Here is an 18,487-nt window from a genome sequence, read left to right on the forward strand (position 1 = left end):
ATCCTTGTAGGTACATCATCCTTGTAGGTACACGGGCATAGAAAATGACATTTGGTGGCGAAGGCCTTCAGTTCCCGAATGACATTCGTTTCGCCGGCGCTGCTACACGTCCAAAACGAATGACATTTGACTTGATGATGTCGATCACAGCGCATTCCAAGTGAGCATTGAGTGAATAGCAATTAAAAAAATTTAGAAGCATTTACAAGCTTCATACACATCAGATAATCATCAAATGCAGAAATAAGCGTATTACGCTGTCTAAGTTTTAGTTTCTTGCTTTGTTTTACAACGTTGCAGCCGACCGTAGCAACCTAAGCCAACACTAGTCAGATCCGCAGCGTAAATAGACAATAAAATTGACAAGCGTTTCATTATCAATATTTTATTTTCTTCGTATAACGTTCAAAGCATCTTTTTAAGACTTTAGTGCAAATAAAAGACGGGAAATTTCATTTTTAGCTCAATATGATTTGTTTTATATACTTTCAGGTAAATCGCACTTCGCGAGCTGTGTCGTTGAGAGTAGGCATTTATCAGTCAACTGAGTTCTGGCGAAGGCAGTTGGTGGCGAATGGCATACGAATGGCATTCGGATGAATGCCATTTTGTTCGCCCGTGTGGCACCGCGCGAATGGCAATAAATCTGAAGGCATTCGGGGGTAAATGCCATTTTTTCTGCCCGTGTGGCACAGGTATAAGAAGGGTGACAGTGGGCACGCCTGCCTAAGTCCACGTTTCACCACTGTGGGCTTAATTACCTGTTTTTCCCACTTTTTAACTACCTTGTTAGTTTTATAGATTTCCTTTAAACGATTAGTGACTCCATCTTTTACACCCTGTGTGTCTAGTATTCCCCACAAGTCCTCTTGAACCACGCTATTGTACGCTCCCTTGAATTTCTGCAGGCCGGTAGGAAGCTTCACAATGCAGCGCCTGATCTTGTGAAACGGCGCAGCCATGCAGGCAGGGCATTCAATTCCCTCCCTATTTTTTGTATACTACTGTCCTTGTGTACATCGTAGAACACATAACAGTAATGATAGCAAACAGATAATTGATTCGGGTAGGCTTGGTGTTTTTATTTAAAATGGAACAACGAGGAAGCTGCTGAAGCTCGTGCCTGTATACAGCTGCTTTATATGGAGATGAAACTTTAACGAAAAAAAAAATGTAATGATAAACAGTAGGCTCATAACAAACAACATTTCTCTGAGGGTGTATGGAATATATGTCCCATGCAAGGCTATGCATTGCAGTCCTTACTGCATTAATTATGTACACGTACTGCAGGGCATGCAAGTGTATGCAGACATGCTGACGAAATGACATTTTTTGCTACATACAAACGTGCACCGCACCAAATAAGACGCACGTGTTTGTATAGTCAGGGAACACTCGTGAATATTGATGAAATCACACAGCTCGCTTACAGTATAAAACAAACACAATTGCGAACAATAAAATGCGACGCTGTTTAAAGAGGCGGACCCAGGTTACGAGGAGAATTATCAGTATGGCATACACACCACGTGTCAAGCTTTTGCAACATCTAAAGAGACTAAATATGGAAAGTTGCCTTTGTAAGTTAACATGACAGTACCAAATGGAGAAGCCACACGAGAGCACAATTCATCGTGGGCTAAAGAATGTGTTTTAAATATTATACACAGCTTTGCAAAATAATATCGACGAGTTTTACTCGTCTAGGTGAGGGAGGTGTAGGCCTGATAAAATGCGATGTTGCTTCAGAGCCTTTCTTTCGTAATATTGCAATTTTATTCAACTCTTTCAAACGCGGCACCGTAAATTTCTACTGGGTGCTCGAACACGGCAAGCAGGTCGCGGGGCAAAATCTTTGTAACATTTTATTACCGAAACAGCGATACTAGCAATGCTTGAGCTGTACTTGCTGTTTTCTAAATTGTAACCTTTTCAATCTCATCACTGTGATCAGGAAACAGAGAGGAAAAGTACAGCAGTAGTATGTAGAGAAATATTCAATTTCAAGCCCTTTAGCAATATCATCTAAACAAATTGCCAGTTCACTGTTGAATTCTCGATGGAAACAAACAGCTGATCAGGGACGCAAGCTTGGCTTGGCACTGGCTTGGCCGTTCATACAGAGCCAAAAGCCGCTGAAGGAAACTGGATTGCGGATCGTATTGAGACAAAATATTTTATACATTTTTGTTTTCTTTGTTTCATTTCTCTAATTGCTCTTGTGATAGCGTGGACCGCGCTTCGTGATCTCATGTACCGGCGCACTGTTTTTAAGTTTAGTATGGCGCACGATAATACATGATTGCGTGCTTTAATTTAAAAAGGTTCGCGAGTATGGCAGCAACACTGCAATGTCGGGAAGAGGCACGGGGAAGAGGATAGTAGTAGAACCAGTAGCAGCTGCATGCCCGGGTGGAGCGACTGATGCCCAGATGGAGGAATGTCAACCCGATGCCTTTTGTGTTGGCTGTTCTGGCAGTGCCGCCGACTTTATAGAAAGAGACGACCCCGTCGCTTGTCCTCTTCTCTTTTCCTTCGGGCATCAGAGACAACATTGACGGACGACGTGTTCGACGTCACCGTGCACGTGAGTATAGGTTGGTTTTTCATTCGAGTGAATTCTTGTTCAGATTTGCAACTTGTCGACTTCATCCTGATCACCTGTCACCGGCAATAAGTCACATACGTGTGATATTTATGTGAAATAAATGATAATGCACATTTTCTGCTCCATTTGCGTGACTTAGCTACACCAGGACATGAGGTAAAGCCTTTGTCGCCTAGCCACTAGCAGGCAAGATCGATCACTCGCATCCTTCAGTTCACGAGTCAACGCGCCTGCCTTAATATTAGTAAGCTGCTCGCAAAGAAATCTTACCGAGGCAATTTTCTTTTCTGTGAACAGTGCACCGTAGATTTGTCTTGAATAACAAAAAAAAACTTGAAAAATAAATGTCGCGACCTTTTAGAAAACGCCGTGTCTAAGAGCTAGACGGGGCATTTTGTAAAAGGCTCATTAAATTCAGTATGTTTTCGTAGTTTCTGCTTGAAATTATTATTGTCTATGAATTTCATGGCCCAATCTTTTGCTTTGGCTGAAAATCTCGGCGGCAAAAACTTTGTTCAGTGTCCCTTTAAGGGCAGGTGTAGATGCCATCATTTCAGTCGCAAATCTTTTTGCTAGTTGGTCGGCTGGTTAACAATAAGGGTTCTAACTAGAGTTCCAGATTTCATTAGCAACACATCGTTATGGCTTCATCAGACGCTGCATTATATACATTCTATCCTCGTTTTTAAATAGGTGTACCGTATGGTCCACTGTTACAGGAAACAAGCGAGCTCATGGACAGTGAGCCATGTGGTGCCAACTGGCAGCGAGGCTTGTGAATGGGACGCATGCGCATAGAATCGGGGTGCGCCCAGTTTTTTCTGCCATTTCTCCGCCTGTACGCATGACAGCATTGGAAAGCGCATCCGTATTTTAGCTGCGCAATTTATCTAGCCCAGTGCCTCCTGCTTCAGGGATTTCCTGTGAGCACAAAAAATGCATGATTTTAATCGATGCTGCAGTGTTTTGCAAGTTGTCACCGTAAAGCACATCATATTTTTCGCATAATGCTCGCTGCAACTAGCAAGTTTCAATGACTCAAAATGCTGTTCAGGTCTGATGTAGCAAACATTTTAAGCTCGTCCTCGTGACCATGAAATATTGGTTTATTATTAATGGAAGGCAGAGTTGGTATCAGTTGATTTGCAGTGTAAAAATGAAAAGTGCGAAGGACCGTGCCTCGCAAGTAAGCCCCGAGAGCATGAGCAGAGAAGTAGCAGATGAGGATGCTCATGCGCTGCATTTCCAAATCTCACCAGCACTAATGCTTGACGAACTGCTGGCCACGCACTAGCGTGTTCTTTCTGAAACAGGACTTTGGCCCTGTAAGCAAGTTCTTGAAGGGCATAAGTAAAACGTAGAATGGGCCCCCTAAATGCACCCATCCTTGAACCATTGGGCTTATGAATTAGTGCCCTTTTCAAAATACAACTATTCTGAGCTATAAATTGTGACAGAACAGTGCATGAAGTTTAAAAATGGGAAAAAAGTCTTTAAATGTCCCCTTTATACATAGTGTTCTTGTGATGTCACTTCTGCCGTTGTCGCCCTCTCCCGCCATGCCCGGGTAACTCCCTGGGTACCTACGGCAGCTCACGTGCTGCAGTGCGGTTTGTTGGGGGCTCGTCATCTGTTGCTGTGAACGATGTGGAAGCATTGTGGTTTTTTGTTGTCTTACTCTAACGAGCTCATTGGATTAGGAAGGCCTCGCTCGTTCACTCGATACAAGACCAGGTAATCAAGATGTGCGACACACATACCAGCCACGGCGTACACCGGCTGCCCGCCACAACCTATGAAGGCCTATTATCTTGCTTTCACTACAAATTGCCTGGCCCAAAAACCAAAAACAAGTGAAAGCTCAAAATCCCTCGAGCCACAATTTTAAGAGTGGATGTGCGAAGCGCAGCTGCTCCCATCGAAAACTAGTCGTGCAGAGCTAGGCAAGTTTACAAGAGATATAATATTATGAATATATTGTCACGGCCTACGCCACCAAAGTAGCAATGCCCCCCCCCCCCCCCAAGTGTTTTAAACAGTGCTGATGTTGAGCTTGAGCCTCTTTGATTGCAATTTGTGGAAATAGTCGAGGAAAATATTATACAAGGCAGATAGCGACTTTGCTTGGTGTGTGCCGCGGTAATGCCAGTCATCACTTTATTTTTCGCGTATGCTTTAACACACTTTTCACTTTGTATTTTGCTTTTGTTGTACGCTAATGTACAGTGGAGTCACTGAACATGATAGAGACCGTGTATAGAATTAATTGACTAATTAAAAAAAATTCTGACGCCCAACTTGAACCGATCGGCTATACTTCAAAGTGAACTAATATTGTTTCCCATTCTTTATAGTTTGTTTCAATGCAATGCCAAATCTCCGCGATCGCCATCACGATTTTAACCGCCTTCCTCGCCATCATGATTTTAACTGCGGACAAGTTTGTATGTACAGTATCTTGGTAAGCTATATCTGTTTGCAGGTAAATACTTGGCTATGGCACTTACCCGTAATGAAGTTGCACCTGAAGATGCAAATATTGCAATGTTTCTTCAAGTAGCTTTTGTTAATCTGCACCAGCCAAATACGCTGGTACTTTTAGGAAAATCGGAATGTGCGTTCTCAATTTCAGGTTATAACTTTCAGCGAAGAAACACCCTAAGCTCTGCTCCCTCTGCGCGGACTACTAAATCAACTTGCCTCACTAGCAGCTCATAATTTCTCAAACTTGCATCGTGAGGCAAAACTAAACGGGTGCAAGCACGAGGAGACAACATGGCAGTTGTAGGCGATAGATTCGGTTGGTGCCCGGGCATGTTGGTGGCGCATTTCGGAAGTGACGAAAAGGCGCTGCGAGATGCACGTGCACACTTTGTATAGTTGCTGTATTGGACAGCAAACTTTTTTTCTTATCTGAGCAGTTTTACCAAAGGAAGCTTCATCATATGGCGTGATAAATGAAGCGAATCCACAGGTTGAACCACATCATAGCCTCGCTGTGCTTTTGTACTTTTTTTAGCTCGCAAAATTTATTTGTACATATAAGTGACAACTTGCCAGTAATAAGGCAGCACTTGTTTCTTTACCATATGATCATCTCCGGTGTGCTGCTGCCTCAATATTTCAAATTCTAAGCATTCACACCATTGTATGCTAACTTTTCCTTCAAAGTGAGACAAGCCACATGTGTATCGTAGATCAAGAAGCATGCCAGTTTTACGTACTTGCAAGGTAGACATCAGAAATGCACAGTTGATCAAAAATACTAGTTTAATGGTGCATCTACATAGCAGAGCACCTGTGGCACCTCGGGAAGAAGATAATGCCACATATGTTACAAGGGATAATTAAAAAAAACAGGGGACGTTCCGTGAACAAATAGAAACAAAAATAAAATGGCACGTGGCAGCGAGCGAAGGCGGCAAGGGGGGGGGGGGGGGGGGGAAGCCCGTGGGACTTCAGCGGATGAACAAAAGGTGTGTGTTTAATATGTGGAAGAAAAAAAAATTCAAAATTTTGGCGACTGAAATGAGGGTGACTTAGTGAGTGCGCTCATGACGAGAGTAAACACGGTTATTATTTTTTTTTTTTTCAAATCTCTTTTGAAAGCCACAAAAAATCTGTATGTGGTGCAGCCTAACAGAAGGTCCGTGAAGGCAAATTATGAATTCGTCGTTGTACAAAGGCCTATTTTTTTTTCATGCGCACCATCCTCGCCGCGGTGGTCTAGTGGCTAAGGTACTCGGCTGCTGACCCGCAGGGCGCGGGTTCGAATCCCGGCTGCGGCGGCTGCATTTCCGATGGAGGCGGGAATGTTGTAGGCCCGTGTGCTCAGATTTAGGTGCATGTTAAAGAACCCCAGGTGGTCTAAATTTCCGGAGCCCTCCACTAAGGCGTCTATCATAAACATATAGTGGTTTTGGGACGTTAAACCCCACATATCAATCAATCAATCATGCGCACCATAAATAGTGCTCAAAATTTAATTGCATATGTTGTTTTCATCCTCGCTGTATTCCGTGCTGTTTATGATGTAAAAAAAAGTAGCACGCTGAAGTGGTGCTGCTTTTGGGCAACAGTTGAAAATGGCGGGGTGCATGAATGCGGAATACTGCCGCTTACACTCAAATCACTCTTGTGGTCACCTCCCACTGTTTGCAGCATGTGTTGTGTATACACAGCTGCATATTTTCTAGCTAGAAAAATTTGATTTATGTGTTTCACGCCATTTTCCATGTAACTATTCCACAATTGCACACACTGATCAGCAGGTTTTCAATTGCGCTGAAGGACACAGGTGCCATAAAATTCATAGTCGATTCTTTCAAGAAACCGTATGTAAAGGCTGAAGCTTCATGCATACATACACACACACATACCATATTGTTTTTTGTACTTATGAAAGCTGCGAAGGTCTCATGTGCCTCCAAGTGTAACCTGTCTTATTTATTCTCCATCACCGCAAAAGTTTTGTGAGTTTCAAATAAAAGTACTTTGCGCATGGCCACTTTTGGGTAATTTTTTTGTGTAGGTGTTATTTGAGCAGCCTACAGTGTTTACTTTATAAGCCTGTATGTATATGTTGCATTATAAGGATGCAGAATGTGTGTAGCTGTACAATATAGATGAAGTGTAAAAATTAAGTGTGTCTATTGTAGTGTTCTTGCAACCAATCTTACCCCCGTATTCTAGAACGTCCCTCCACTCAACGCTTCACCTTCACTTGAGATGGCTGATGGGAGCGCCGTCTCTAAGCAGAGAAAATTGCTGCATGTCAGCAATAATCTGCTGTGATTCTCGAGTAGCGCAGCGTCGCTTTCAAACGAGCAGCGGCACAGTGCTCAACTCTGTCAAGTGAAGGGTGAAAGTCGAGTCGGGGAGTGTTTATGAATATGGGGGTTAGTTTTGTTGTCTTGTTAACCTGCCATTAACACTGGATTGATGCTACTTTGCTCTAGCTGTACAGTGCTCTCCAAGGCTCAAGGAGGCACCGCACGGAGAAGGCTCGGAGCAAACCATGCGCAAGTTTCCTTTCATTGTTACACTATGCACGTATTAAGGGATAGACTTTAATGTATGCTATTTGTATTGTGCAAGTTTTTGGGGACATATAAAACCAACACTTATATGTTCTGACGAAAATCACGCAATAATGAGAGAAGCTTGTGCAAAAATTCTGCAAGAGTGTAAGAAGCTTTTGCAGAAGTCTGTGAAATGAAGTTTTGAAATTTTGTGGCAATGTGTCATTGTACAGTGGTCAACAGTCTTGCTCAGCATGCTTGACTGCAGGGCTCCCGGCTGCACAGGCGCATCTACGGAGTGCCTGATGCATGATGGGCCAAATGTCAGCCTGCACACTGGTGCCTCTTATCCCCGTTTGTCTGTTACATCAGCGTCTCTTGTAAAGGGGATCAACTGTGCTACTTTTTTTTTTCGAATGTAATGAGTTCTTTTTCCAGATTATTGTTGTTTTAAGGTAGAGCCTCACATTTCTATCAAATACTGAAGATTCTATTTTTCCTTCTAGATGTTATGAAGTCACTCCTTGTGTTACAATAGAGTGAAAACTGTTATGAGAAAAGCTACTTTATAGAGTTAACTCACTCCATATTGACTTAACACACAGAATTGGTGAAAACTACACTCCATTCCAGCTGCATTAGGAATAATATTCATTTGCATACTTCTGTTTCTTTTGTTTGTTTGTTGGCTGGAGGTTTGGAGTATAGGGTGGCCAGAGGGCACTGTGTAGTCTTTCTTCATCTTCCCAATTTTGTGAACATCAATTGATAGCCGTATGGGAAGCAGCCAGCATGCTGAAACAGCGGTGCAAGCATGCAAGATGTTCACCATTGCATGCAGTCAGTTGCTGTGAGTAACCTACTGCATACAATTAACTGCGAGTGGTGAACTAACGCTGCACTATATGTGCCTCCTGGAAAGCTGCAATGGTAAAGTGCCACAATCGTATAGTAACATGGATAACATTGCAATTTGTTTGTTGAATAATTTTGCAACAGAATCAATGGAGTTTTGGATAAATTTGTGTATCTGCCTGGTTCATCAAAGCTACAGAGTCAAATGCGGTATATACTCGCGTATTATGTGTACTTTTTTTGTCAATCCGGTCATGTGCGAAGCCAGTAGGAATCGCTGGCCTAAAAGCTCAACTGGGAATATATGTTGCAGGCGCTGTCACAGCTGTCTCAAAGCGGATTGTCATTTGTTTGCTAAGCCTGTTCAAATGCCCCCATTTTCTTGAAGTTCTTCCGAACAGTGCTCACAAAAACCAGTTCCCACGACAGGGTTATACCAGAGAACATAAGTACTCTCCAATAATTGTCGGGAACCCAACGTAAAGTAAGATGCAGACAAGGAAGCGCGATGCAAACACAGTGCTGTGTGTGTCGCCCTTCATGTGTGTGTGTGTCCATTCCTTGTCCCAGTCTTCTATTGCGTTGTGTTCCCTCCGATATCTAACCAACACACCCAAGCTTCTATGCTAAGTCTTATTCAACGCACTCTTCTGCTGGCTTCCATACTGAATATTGCATGTCGAAGAACTCCACGCTGATGTGCTTAGCGGTAGCACGGTTTCAGTTTTCTTCGGTAAGCTTTATAACAGCAATCTGTCTCGTATATAATTATTGTAGCCTATCACAAGGAACGGTAAAAATGCAATGGCCAGATGGCAAAACCGAAAAAAAAAATGAGTGCGAAAACCTGCCTCATCTAGTTGATGTGACAGGTCCTTGCACGGGTTCAACATCTGTGCTGTGTCTCGGGAATACATTCTTGCCGTGGAAGAGGTGGGAAGATAGGAGGCAGACCTTTAGGCATTTCGGACTGCACATAAACAGGTTTCAGTTTTCAAGTTCGATATCCTAGGGAAAGCATAAAAGTTCATGGAAGAAGGGACCTTGCACTCAGTCCATTTTGTGTAAGACTGCACTCGCCTGCTCGACAAGAGATGTGCCTGACCAGAGCATTATGAAGTCAAATGTGTCTGTGTGTGTGCTGGCAAGGTGGCTCAGGCTGGTTGGGGAGGGCAAAGTATGCGAGCAAAAAGTTTCTTGTAGTAAAGCAGGCTGGCTAATTATACTGGTGAGCAAATTATGTGAGGATGCAAATTGTGTGAGTAAATATGGTATGTACTCTTGTATGTTTCAGCTCTATTGCTACGGATCCTGCGGATCGAACTTGGCATCCGGCAGCAACAAAGAGAGGTTCTGCAGGAGGTGCGACAGCTGAAGCACAAGGTACGGCTCTTGTCCGTGCCTCAGCACGCCCAGCCAGCACAGCGCCCCTCTGACCTTCCCCGGCTGCCTGCTGGTACAATTGGAGAAGTGGAGGCAGCAGAGGCAGCTGTGCAGAGTAAAGCTGTGGCTGCGGCTTTGGTGTATATTTCTTGATTTTTAATATGCCTATGTAACATGCAGAAATTTAGTACTGCTTTAAGATACTGTGTTTCGGGAAACAAACTTGTCAGGTTATCTCATGAGCCACTGTACTACAGTCGAATATGAATAATTCGTACTCAAAAAGGCCAGAAAATTTGTTCAAATTAAAAGAAGTTCAAAATAATGAAAGTTACCGTAATTACTTGAATCTAACACGCACCTTTTTTCAAGTTAAGAGAGTTCATAAATCGCATGTGCATTAGAATCGAGTACGAAAAAAAAATGAATATGGTCATTCTATTGCCATCGCCACTTACAAAATGGCCGCCCCCTACGTGCGTCGGCATGGCGCGTCGGTCATTTCTGCCTATGTGTTTCCCATGCGCGGCACTTCATACGTGTGCTGAGGAGTTCGTCATCTTGTAGTACATTAGCATCGACGGCATGGTAGGGCCGACTCCAAAAACTCGACGAGTGCACTACAATGCTGCTTCTAAAAGAAAAGTCGTCGCGTGTGCCGGAACGGACAGAAATCGGGCCGCATCGCGGTCATTCGGAGTTCCCGAAACGTGCGTGCGGGACTGGCGGAAACAAAAGCAGAATATTGTCGACAGCAAAGATTCACGCAAAGGCTTCAGTGGACCACAGCAGGGTCGGTTTCCACAAATTGAAAAGCTGCTCGGCGAGTATGAGATTAAGCAGTGAGCGGCACAGCGGCCCGTGACGACAGAACTGCTCCAAGTGCAGGCTATGCAGTTAGCCTTAGAAAAAGGGCTAATGCAGAGCCATTTTAAAGTGAGCAGGTGCTGGCTAACGAACTTTATGAAGAGAAAAGGCTTTTCCCTCCGAAGGCGAACGGGCATATGCCGGAAGTTGCCGGAGGAGTACGAAGAAAAGCTTCAGAGTCTTCAGAGGTTCCTCCTAAACTTGCGGCACAACAACGGCTACCTGCTTGGGCAAATCGGGAATGCCGATCACACGCCTCTTTACTTCGACATGCCTGGCACCACAACCGTCTAGGAGAAGGGGGCGAAGCAAGTTTGTGTACTGACATTGGGCCATGGTAAAACTAGAGTGACAGCAATGCTCTGTTGCACGTCAGATAGGCATAAGCTTCCCCCGTACTTCATATTTAAACGAAAGACGCTCTCAAAAAGAGTCGTTTTCGCGAGTGGTGTGATCAAGCGGGCCAACGAGAAAAAAGGGAGCGCGTTGCAACCGATGTCTTAGTTTTTTTTTTTTTTGTCTAAAACCGGGCGCGCGTTACAATCGAGGGCGCGATAGAATAGAGTAAATACGGTAAACGAGCTGAGGGCTCACCATGTAGTGATGCATGTGCATGGAGAAGTTTTATTCACAAATTACAGGACATCCGTCATTAATTAAAGTAGTCAATACGTGTCTGTACACGTTGGCCTTGCAACGAGTCAACAAGTTTTGCGTGCAGTTTTCAAAGCATTTGTACTTCGGCTTCAGTATTCTCCTGGCAAAAGAAGTTGCGCACGGCAATGTCCAGTGCTGACACTCTTCGAAGACAACTGTGTTTCCACTGTTACCATCTGCGCTGCAGCCGGAGCGTGGCCAGCACATGATGATAATGGAGGAGCGTCTCCACCTGGACAAAAGCAGATCGGCATTCAAAAGAGAAACACTCCGCGGCAGCTTTTTTTTTTCCTCTCTCTTCAAGCGCGGTGTTGAAAGGAGAAGAGTCTCTACATAGCAGGAACGAAAAACAGGGAAGCGTGACACTGGCGCGTTGCAGATCGGCATGAGAGAGCCAACTCTCTGCGACAGCTTTTTTTCCCTCTTTCTCTTCATGCGCAGTGTTAAGAGGAGAAGGGTCTCTATGTGGCAGGGACGGAAAAAGCCGAAGCGGGGCACAGGAATGTCGCAGATTGGCATTTGGCAAACATTCCACCGCAGTGTTTTCTTTCCTTTTCTTCATTTTCTTCTTCAAGCACAGCGATGAGGTGTCTGAAGTGCCACCGCAGGATTGGGCGGGGTGCTGAGAGCATTTTCGGAGCGCGGTACAGCTTTGATAGGACCACAGCGTCAGTTCGAATTAAGTGTGTTGGAATTAATGAGATTCGACTGTATTTACTATAGTCTGTGAAGTCCGAGTGAACTGTCGTAAGCTAGCAGACGATGTAGGCGGCATCGTGTGTTTGATGGGCAGTGACTAGCAATAGCCTGCTTAAAACAGACATTCAGTAATTTTGTTCATTTATCACCCTATTTCGTGTCCGCTGCGGCTCTCTCTACTTTGAGCTACAGTTCACCCTGCCTTGTGTTAGCCGATTTCTTACTTTTTTAAAAATCTAACATGCACCCAATTTCGCAGTGTGAAGAAAAATGCACCTTTGTTTATTGTGATGAGATTTCTATAGCGACATGCCTCTTTGTTGGCTATCACAGAAAAATATAAACAGCAAATGGTGCGACCATCTAGTGCGACCTTTATTTTTCTATCAGTTTCATCTATGACCAAGATTTGGTCGCTCTAAGGTTGCCTCTTAGTACGCCTTGATCATGTTCATTTATCTTGTTGTGCTCTGCTTACAATGCATTGATTAAAAACATGTCCAAGCTTCTTTTTGAATTCCACATATTTTATCGTTTTTCACCTGTAGAAGCTACTCCTGGTCAACATTCAGGCAAAGACATTGTAACCTCGAAGAAACGTGTATTGGAATTTGAGCACTGTACAAAGTAATTATACTATTTCATAGCTAGAATCAATATTTATTAAGGGTTATAACAGTGTTGTATTTGATTTCATAACAGCGAAACTGCATATCAGAGAAGGACTCTGAAAGGTTCTCACACTGAGTGTGAGAGGGCTGATGTGGAAACCATTTTAGGTCAAGTGAGTTGAAGTTAGCGTAAAAAAACAATGAAATGTTGTGATGCCCAAAAATTCAAGTTGTTGTTTTCAGTGTCCTCTTCTTGCAGATTTTTATCATGAAAACATTTCGATGTGCTGTTGCGTTTACCCCATCTATGCTTCTTGCATTTTTTTACAGCGCAAGCACCTCCTGCAGATTGGGGGACGTGGCCTCCGAGAAATTGGTGTGAATGCCATGAAGGCTGTATTGGCACATGATGTGCAAGTGCTGTACAGCCTTCATGGCAGAAAAGGGAAAAGGGCCTTTGTGAACCTGAGGCTCTGTAGATTAGTGACAGGTTAGACTTGTTCATTGTTTTATGTGTGTGTACCCTTGTGTATTCTCTGTACTGCAGTGCTTTATGTGTACTATGGTATTTCTGTTCTTGTATGCAGATGTCATCTGCCAAAAAGCAGGGTGCGACCAGGCGGAGGCCCTCAACTTTATTAAGAGGTGGCTGCCAGGGTCTGGTGATCGCTGTGGGGGCAGGAAGCGGCGCTTCAGAGAAGCATTTGTTGTGGAGCAGCCCGATGATCCCCACTCTCAGAGTGCAGATTATCGGCTGCTCACGGCAGCTGGCTTCCTGCCCAGCCACAGCAGCCAGGGCCTTGACAGCACCACTGTCACTGTGCCCCCAACGCAACCTGACCTGCAGTAGAGCGGGCCTTTTTTAGTTGTGTATATATATTTTTCAATGTATACATTTTTTGTTGTACCAAATAAATAAAAAAAACAAAGAATATATAGTCTGCAGACTGTCGGTGGTGCACTGTTCGGCTAGCTTATGCTGATTCGGAAGCACCATCACCATGTTTTAGTTACAAAAAAAAGCTCTAAACTATGAATATTCTCGATAACCATGTGGGGGAAATATGTGGGGATTGCAAGTGGGGGACATACGCTTTCAACATTTACTTCCTAACGACTTTTTTCGATCTGCTGTACCAAATACCAGTACCAAATAAAGCACTCGCTATTGCAAAAGATAAATTGGTAAAAAAATAAACTACACTTCTAGTGTTAGCAAAGGGAATGAGGTATAAAAGATGAAATAGATCGAGTAACTGCTTTCAGTTCTCAGCATTCAATTTTCTGTTGCCCCAAGTATACAGGGCTGCAAAGCTACAAGAGCGGGTCATCGAGGCATACTGTTTAAATCTTCCGGTAAGAAAAATTCCCTACTAATAATCGTTACATAATGGCAAGCCAATCAGTAGCCAATATTCGTCGTGCAGGAAACATCGGTGTAATAACGGCATTTGATTGGCTGCAATGTGGCCCTGGATTGGTCCAATGTCGGTCGTACATCCGTAGCCAATATTCGTCGTGCAGAAAACATCGGCGTAAAAATGGCATGTGATTGGCTGAAATATGGCCCAATGTTGGCCGAACATTGGCAGCTTTGTCGGCAATACGATGGGCCTTCGTCGGCCCAATGTTGGTTGCATACTGGCTAAAACATCGGCAAAACGTCGGCCCATCATTGGCTTGAACGTCGGCCCGACATTGAAAGAAGTTGCACTTCCGACGTCGGCCCGACGTCGGTGCCGATGTTAGCCGATGTTGGTCCAAGATTGGTCCAACGGTGGCGTGCTGCCTGGGAGAGGACACGCCGCAGCGGAAACGGAAGGGTTGGCCATCAGGCAATTCCACAAACCGTACTTCGAGGCGTACGGTCAGGCGAAATTGGCGAGAGAGAAGTAGCGGAAGGGGACGCGCGTCCCCAAGAAGGAAGGCGCGGTCAAAAAGAACAGGCTTGCATCGACAACTATGTCGCCAGGTTTCTAACAGAAAGGCTGCAGGTCCTAAATTCAGGGTGGAACCAAACACCAAAGGACAATGGCGAATGTTTCCCCGGCACTTCAGGAATCTTCGGTGTCCCGAAGAAAGCCGGCCAGAATCAGGAATGAGGCGAGACAGCAAAGTTGGGCTAGGAGCTCGCGCTCATTGTGGCCTCTGGCGATCGCGAAAGCGGCAGAGAACACGACCGCCACGTGCAAGGCTAAAAGCATGAAGGTCGGCTGCAAGCTTTTCATAGAATGCAGCCCAGAGTATTTGGAAAGGAGCTTTTTTTACAATATTTTTCCAGTTTTGAACCTTTGAAGTAAAGTTTTCTTTTGTATGTAAGGTTTGATAAGGAAACAAAAACTGGTTTCAAAGGGTTCATGCTAAACGCAGATTGTGTTACATTTGCAATCAAATGCGCGTTTAGAAGGTTTTTAGATGGTGCGGAAGCGTACGTTTGGTCCTGAAATGTTACAGCGCTCTATAAGCGTGAATAGAGCTAACGCACCTGAAGGAACCCAGCGCAATCTTTATCCAAGAGGCTGGCATGATAAGGTAACATTAACCAAACAAGACTATTACGCAAGGTTTAGTTCCATCACTTTAGTTTTTTGCTTAAGTATCGTGTGATAGTTTAAGTGGAGCATTACGCGTAACCGAAAGTGGAGGTAGGAGCGAAACTTCTGACCGTTGTACGATTCAGCCTAATCTTGTGTGAAAGATTTGAGTCTGTCAAGGTGTGTTCTACTAGACGTGAAGAACGGTAATGTTTGAGCTTGGGTTATAGTGTGCGCAAAAGCTGGCACGAAGGCTTCAGTTTTTCTTCGTGTGTAAACGGAACTCATGCGAGAATTCTTCGTTTTGAGCTCTTCGTTGTTTTGCAAGTGTCCTATTTAGCTGGTGGAAAATCCTAGTGAGGGCAGCTCCAAAACTGGCTTACTAGATTACCAAGTAAGTTATGTAGAGGTGGAGCATTGCCCTCTCTCGGGGCTACTGCCTTTGTTCTCTAAGAATGGCCGCCTGCTGCGTGGAAACCTCGTTTTGTAACAGTATACGTTTGACATACGTTTAAAAAAGGGGGACACCCCAGGGCAACGCTGAGTGTTTAAGTCACTGTCCCTGACGCGAACGGCATTCTCGAGAGTTCTGAAATATTTTTTCCTGACCTAGACGAGGATCATTGATTAGGTTTTGTTGTTTTGTTGCGTTTTAGTGTTCGTCAAACTCATGGTGAGTACACTGAAGACACCACTATTCAAGGATTCAGGTCGGGTGTGCTTCTGGTACTGTTATTCTGTTTCACTCAAACGTAGGAGAGGAATTTAGAATAACTAGTGTACTTCTTTTAATTAGTTTTAAAAAGGTAAATATACCTGGTGGGGTTTGACGGAATCGTCTGGTGCTCACTAGGTGAGTGGTTGCGTTTCATATGCGTATCTGATGTCTGTTGAGCCAAAATAAAGCAGGTGGTCACTACTTCATCAAGAACAGTCTTCACCAGACCAGACGTCAGCGCTGATCTCTCCGAACTGTGGCTGCAAACCTCAGCCCATCGAGATCTTCCCCCCACCGTGCGAGAGACTGTTACGACCGTCATCATTATCGAAGTTTTTCGGCCTTTGTGAACGGGACGAAAATATTTCGATGCATTCCGAACAAAAGTGTGCGGTCAAGACGGGTTGATTTCTTCTCGACAAAACCTGAACGAGGGGTTCGGGACTGATTCGCGCAAAGAAAATGCACGAGCCAAGAGAGGTCATTGTGAGCTCGACTCAAGAAAGGTCATTATGTTTGCTGCGAGCAAGGCTTTCGAGGCAGACAAGGAGGCAGCTGGGCCATTATTGAGGTCACCGAGGATCTGGAAATCTCGGAACCAGCATGGTATTTGGAGTTCTGGCTGAAAGCTAAAGTCAAACTGGTTGTGGCTGCATCTTGTGAGGAGAAGCGGAGCCCCGGATATGCGCAGCTAAGCAACAACTTCTAGCAAACAACCAAGGAATTGATTGTGGGGTTGAAGGAAAGGAAAGGGCACGATCTGTTCTAGCCCTTGCGGGAGCCCGCTTCGACGACGAGGGATTAGTCGACCACTCCTCCTTCCCCCTTTCTTCATAAGATCGGCTGAATGGGGTGGCATATTTTGACGATATGCTGGCACACCACTACACTGTCCTACCCAAACTGCCAGGCAAGTTTGACACGTGTACAGGCAGCCGGTTTTTCGAACCTCATCCAACTGCCAGAAGAGTCTTAGAAACCAAGGTCATCTAAGATCATAGGACGTGCCCGAAACTTGGTGACGCGTGCGAAGCGTGGGTGCCGTGCGTTTATGACCATATTTTGGCATCGTGTAGACTGTGCCCTCTCCGCATGTATTTGTGTGGTGTCTTTCCCCTCCTTCGTGGGTGGAGCACCAAGACCATGGAGCACCTTCTTGACTAAAGCCGCGGACAATGCCCCCAAGGTTGGCAACGAGGTGCTATAGAAGCTGAAGACTTCGGTATCCTAAAAGTTCTACAGTTCAACAGTTCTCCTGTACAGTTTTTGACTTCTCGTTCTCCTTTCGAATTCTCACGGTTACTAAACATGTAAATAAATTGTTGTCGTTTTTACGAGCGCCTCATCTGACTTGTTCGACGATGGGTCCTAGGACGGGGGCCCGCTACCAAACTGAGACCCGCAGGACCCGGAGTTGCAACACCGTGGAGAGGCTAATTCGAAACTACCGAAAGGATGGTTTTATTGTCAAAAGACACATAAGCCAAAATTTGGGTGCATAAGATGGAGGCAGAACAAAACAACAATAAGAAATAACGTGAAAAGTAAATAGAGACGAATATAGGAGATCGTTTATGCCATCTTTTCTTTTCCTACTGCAGCTTTTTCCAAAACGACCTTCCTCAGAATCTCGCAGCTAGAGGCTCTCAACATGTGTGTTGGCTGCCAGTATATATATATATATATATCGCGGCGACAATCTTGGGTGGCCCGACACAAGTCGAGAACTCAACAGCACGTGATAAGAAACGTATGTGGACGTACACGGACAGTTGGTTTCGTTCTCAGTGTTGACAGTGGTTCTTCCTCTTTTTTACTTTCTTTCTTTTCTTTCTTTTTCTTTTTTTCTCCCCTCCCCCTTTTTTTTCTAGTTGCCTCTCACTCTCGCAAACATGTTCCAAGGCGAGAGGGACGCGGCAGCAACGAAGTTTGGAAATTCATGTCAGTATAACTCATCCCCTGATGAAGGGAGGACCCCTCCCGAAACTGTTGGGAAATAAATCTACTTATCCTTTTTGACAACGCTCCTGTTGTGCCATATCCCATATATATATATATATATATATATATATATATATATATATATATATATATATATATATATATATATATATATATATATAAGGGAATGAAGTGTATACCTAAGGGCTCGTTTTTCCGTGTTCTAACACAATATTATTGAGATATAACAGACAGTAATGCCAAGGAATGTACAGGGGAAGTTATTAAAACCAATGGAATGTAAATAAGAAGAAAGAAAAGTGGATGAAAAATTACCAACTGTATATATATATATATTTACCAACTATAATATATATATATATATAATTACCAACTATATATATATATATATATATATATATATATATATATATATATATATATATATATATATATATATATATATATATATATATATATAGCGAGAGAGAGAGAGTTATAAATCAATGAGCCAGTTAGTCTTCGTGAAGGTATTGGATATGGCACAGCGGGGGCGTTGTCAACAAGTATAAATATATTTAATTCCCAAC

The 18,487-nt window shown here is 43.9% G+C and overlaps 1 protein-coding gene across 2 annotated transcripts; it reads left to right on the forward strand.

Moving 5' to 3' along the window:
* The first annotated feature begins 9,647 nt into the window (after positions 1–9,647).
* LOC142777276 (uncharacterized) lies at positions 9,648–13,627 on the forward strand. 2 transcript variants are annotated; one of them, XM_075881591.1, is made up of 3 exons: positions 9,648–9,870; positions 13,035–13,194; positions 13,292–13,627. In XM_075881591.1, the coding sequence occupies exons 2-3, from the start codon at positions 13,092–13,094 to the stop codon at positions 13,552–13,554; spliced, it is 366 nt and encodes a 121-aa protein (XP_075737706.1). In that variant the 5' UTR covers positions 9,648–9,870; positions 13,035–13,091; the 3' UTR covers positions 13,555–13,627. The 2 variants fall into 2 exon arrangements, with proteins under 2 accessions (XP_075737706.1, XP_075737705.1); XM_075881590.1 differs by lacking the exon at positions 9,648–9,870 and having other exon boundaries at positions 11,925–13,194.
* The last annotated feature ends 4,860 nt before the right edge of the window (positions 13,628–18,487 follow it).

Source organism: Rhipicephalus microplus, chromosome X, assembly GCF_043290135.1.
Source record: "Rhipicephalus microplus isolate Deutch F79 chromosome X, USDA_Rmic, whole genome shotgun sequence".
NCBI classification, from domain to species: domain Eukaryota; kingdom Metazoa; phylum Arthropoda; class Arachnida; order Ixodida; family Ixodidae; genus Rhipicephalus; species Rhipicephalus microplus.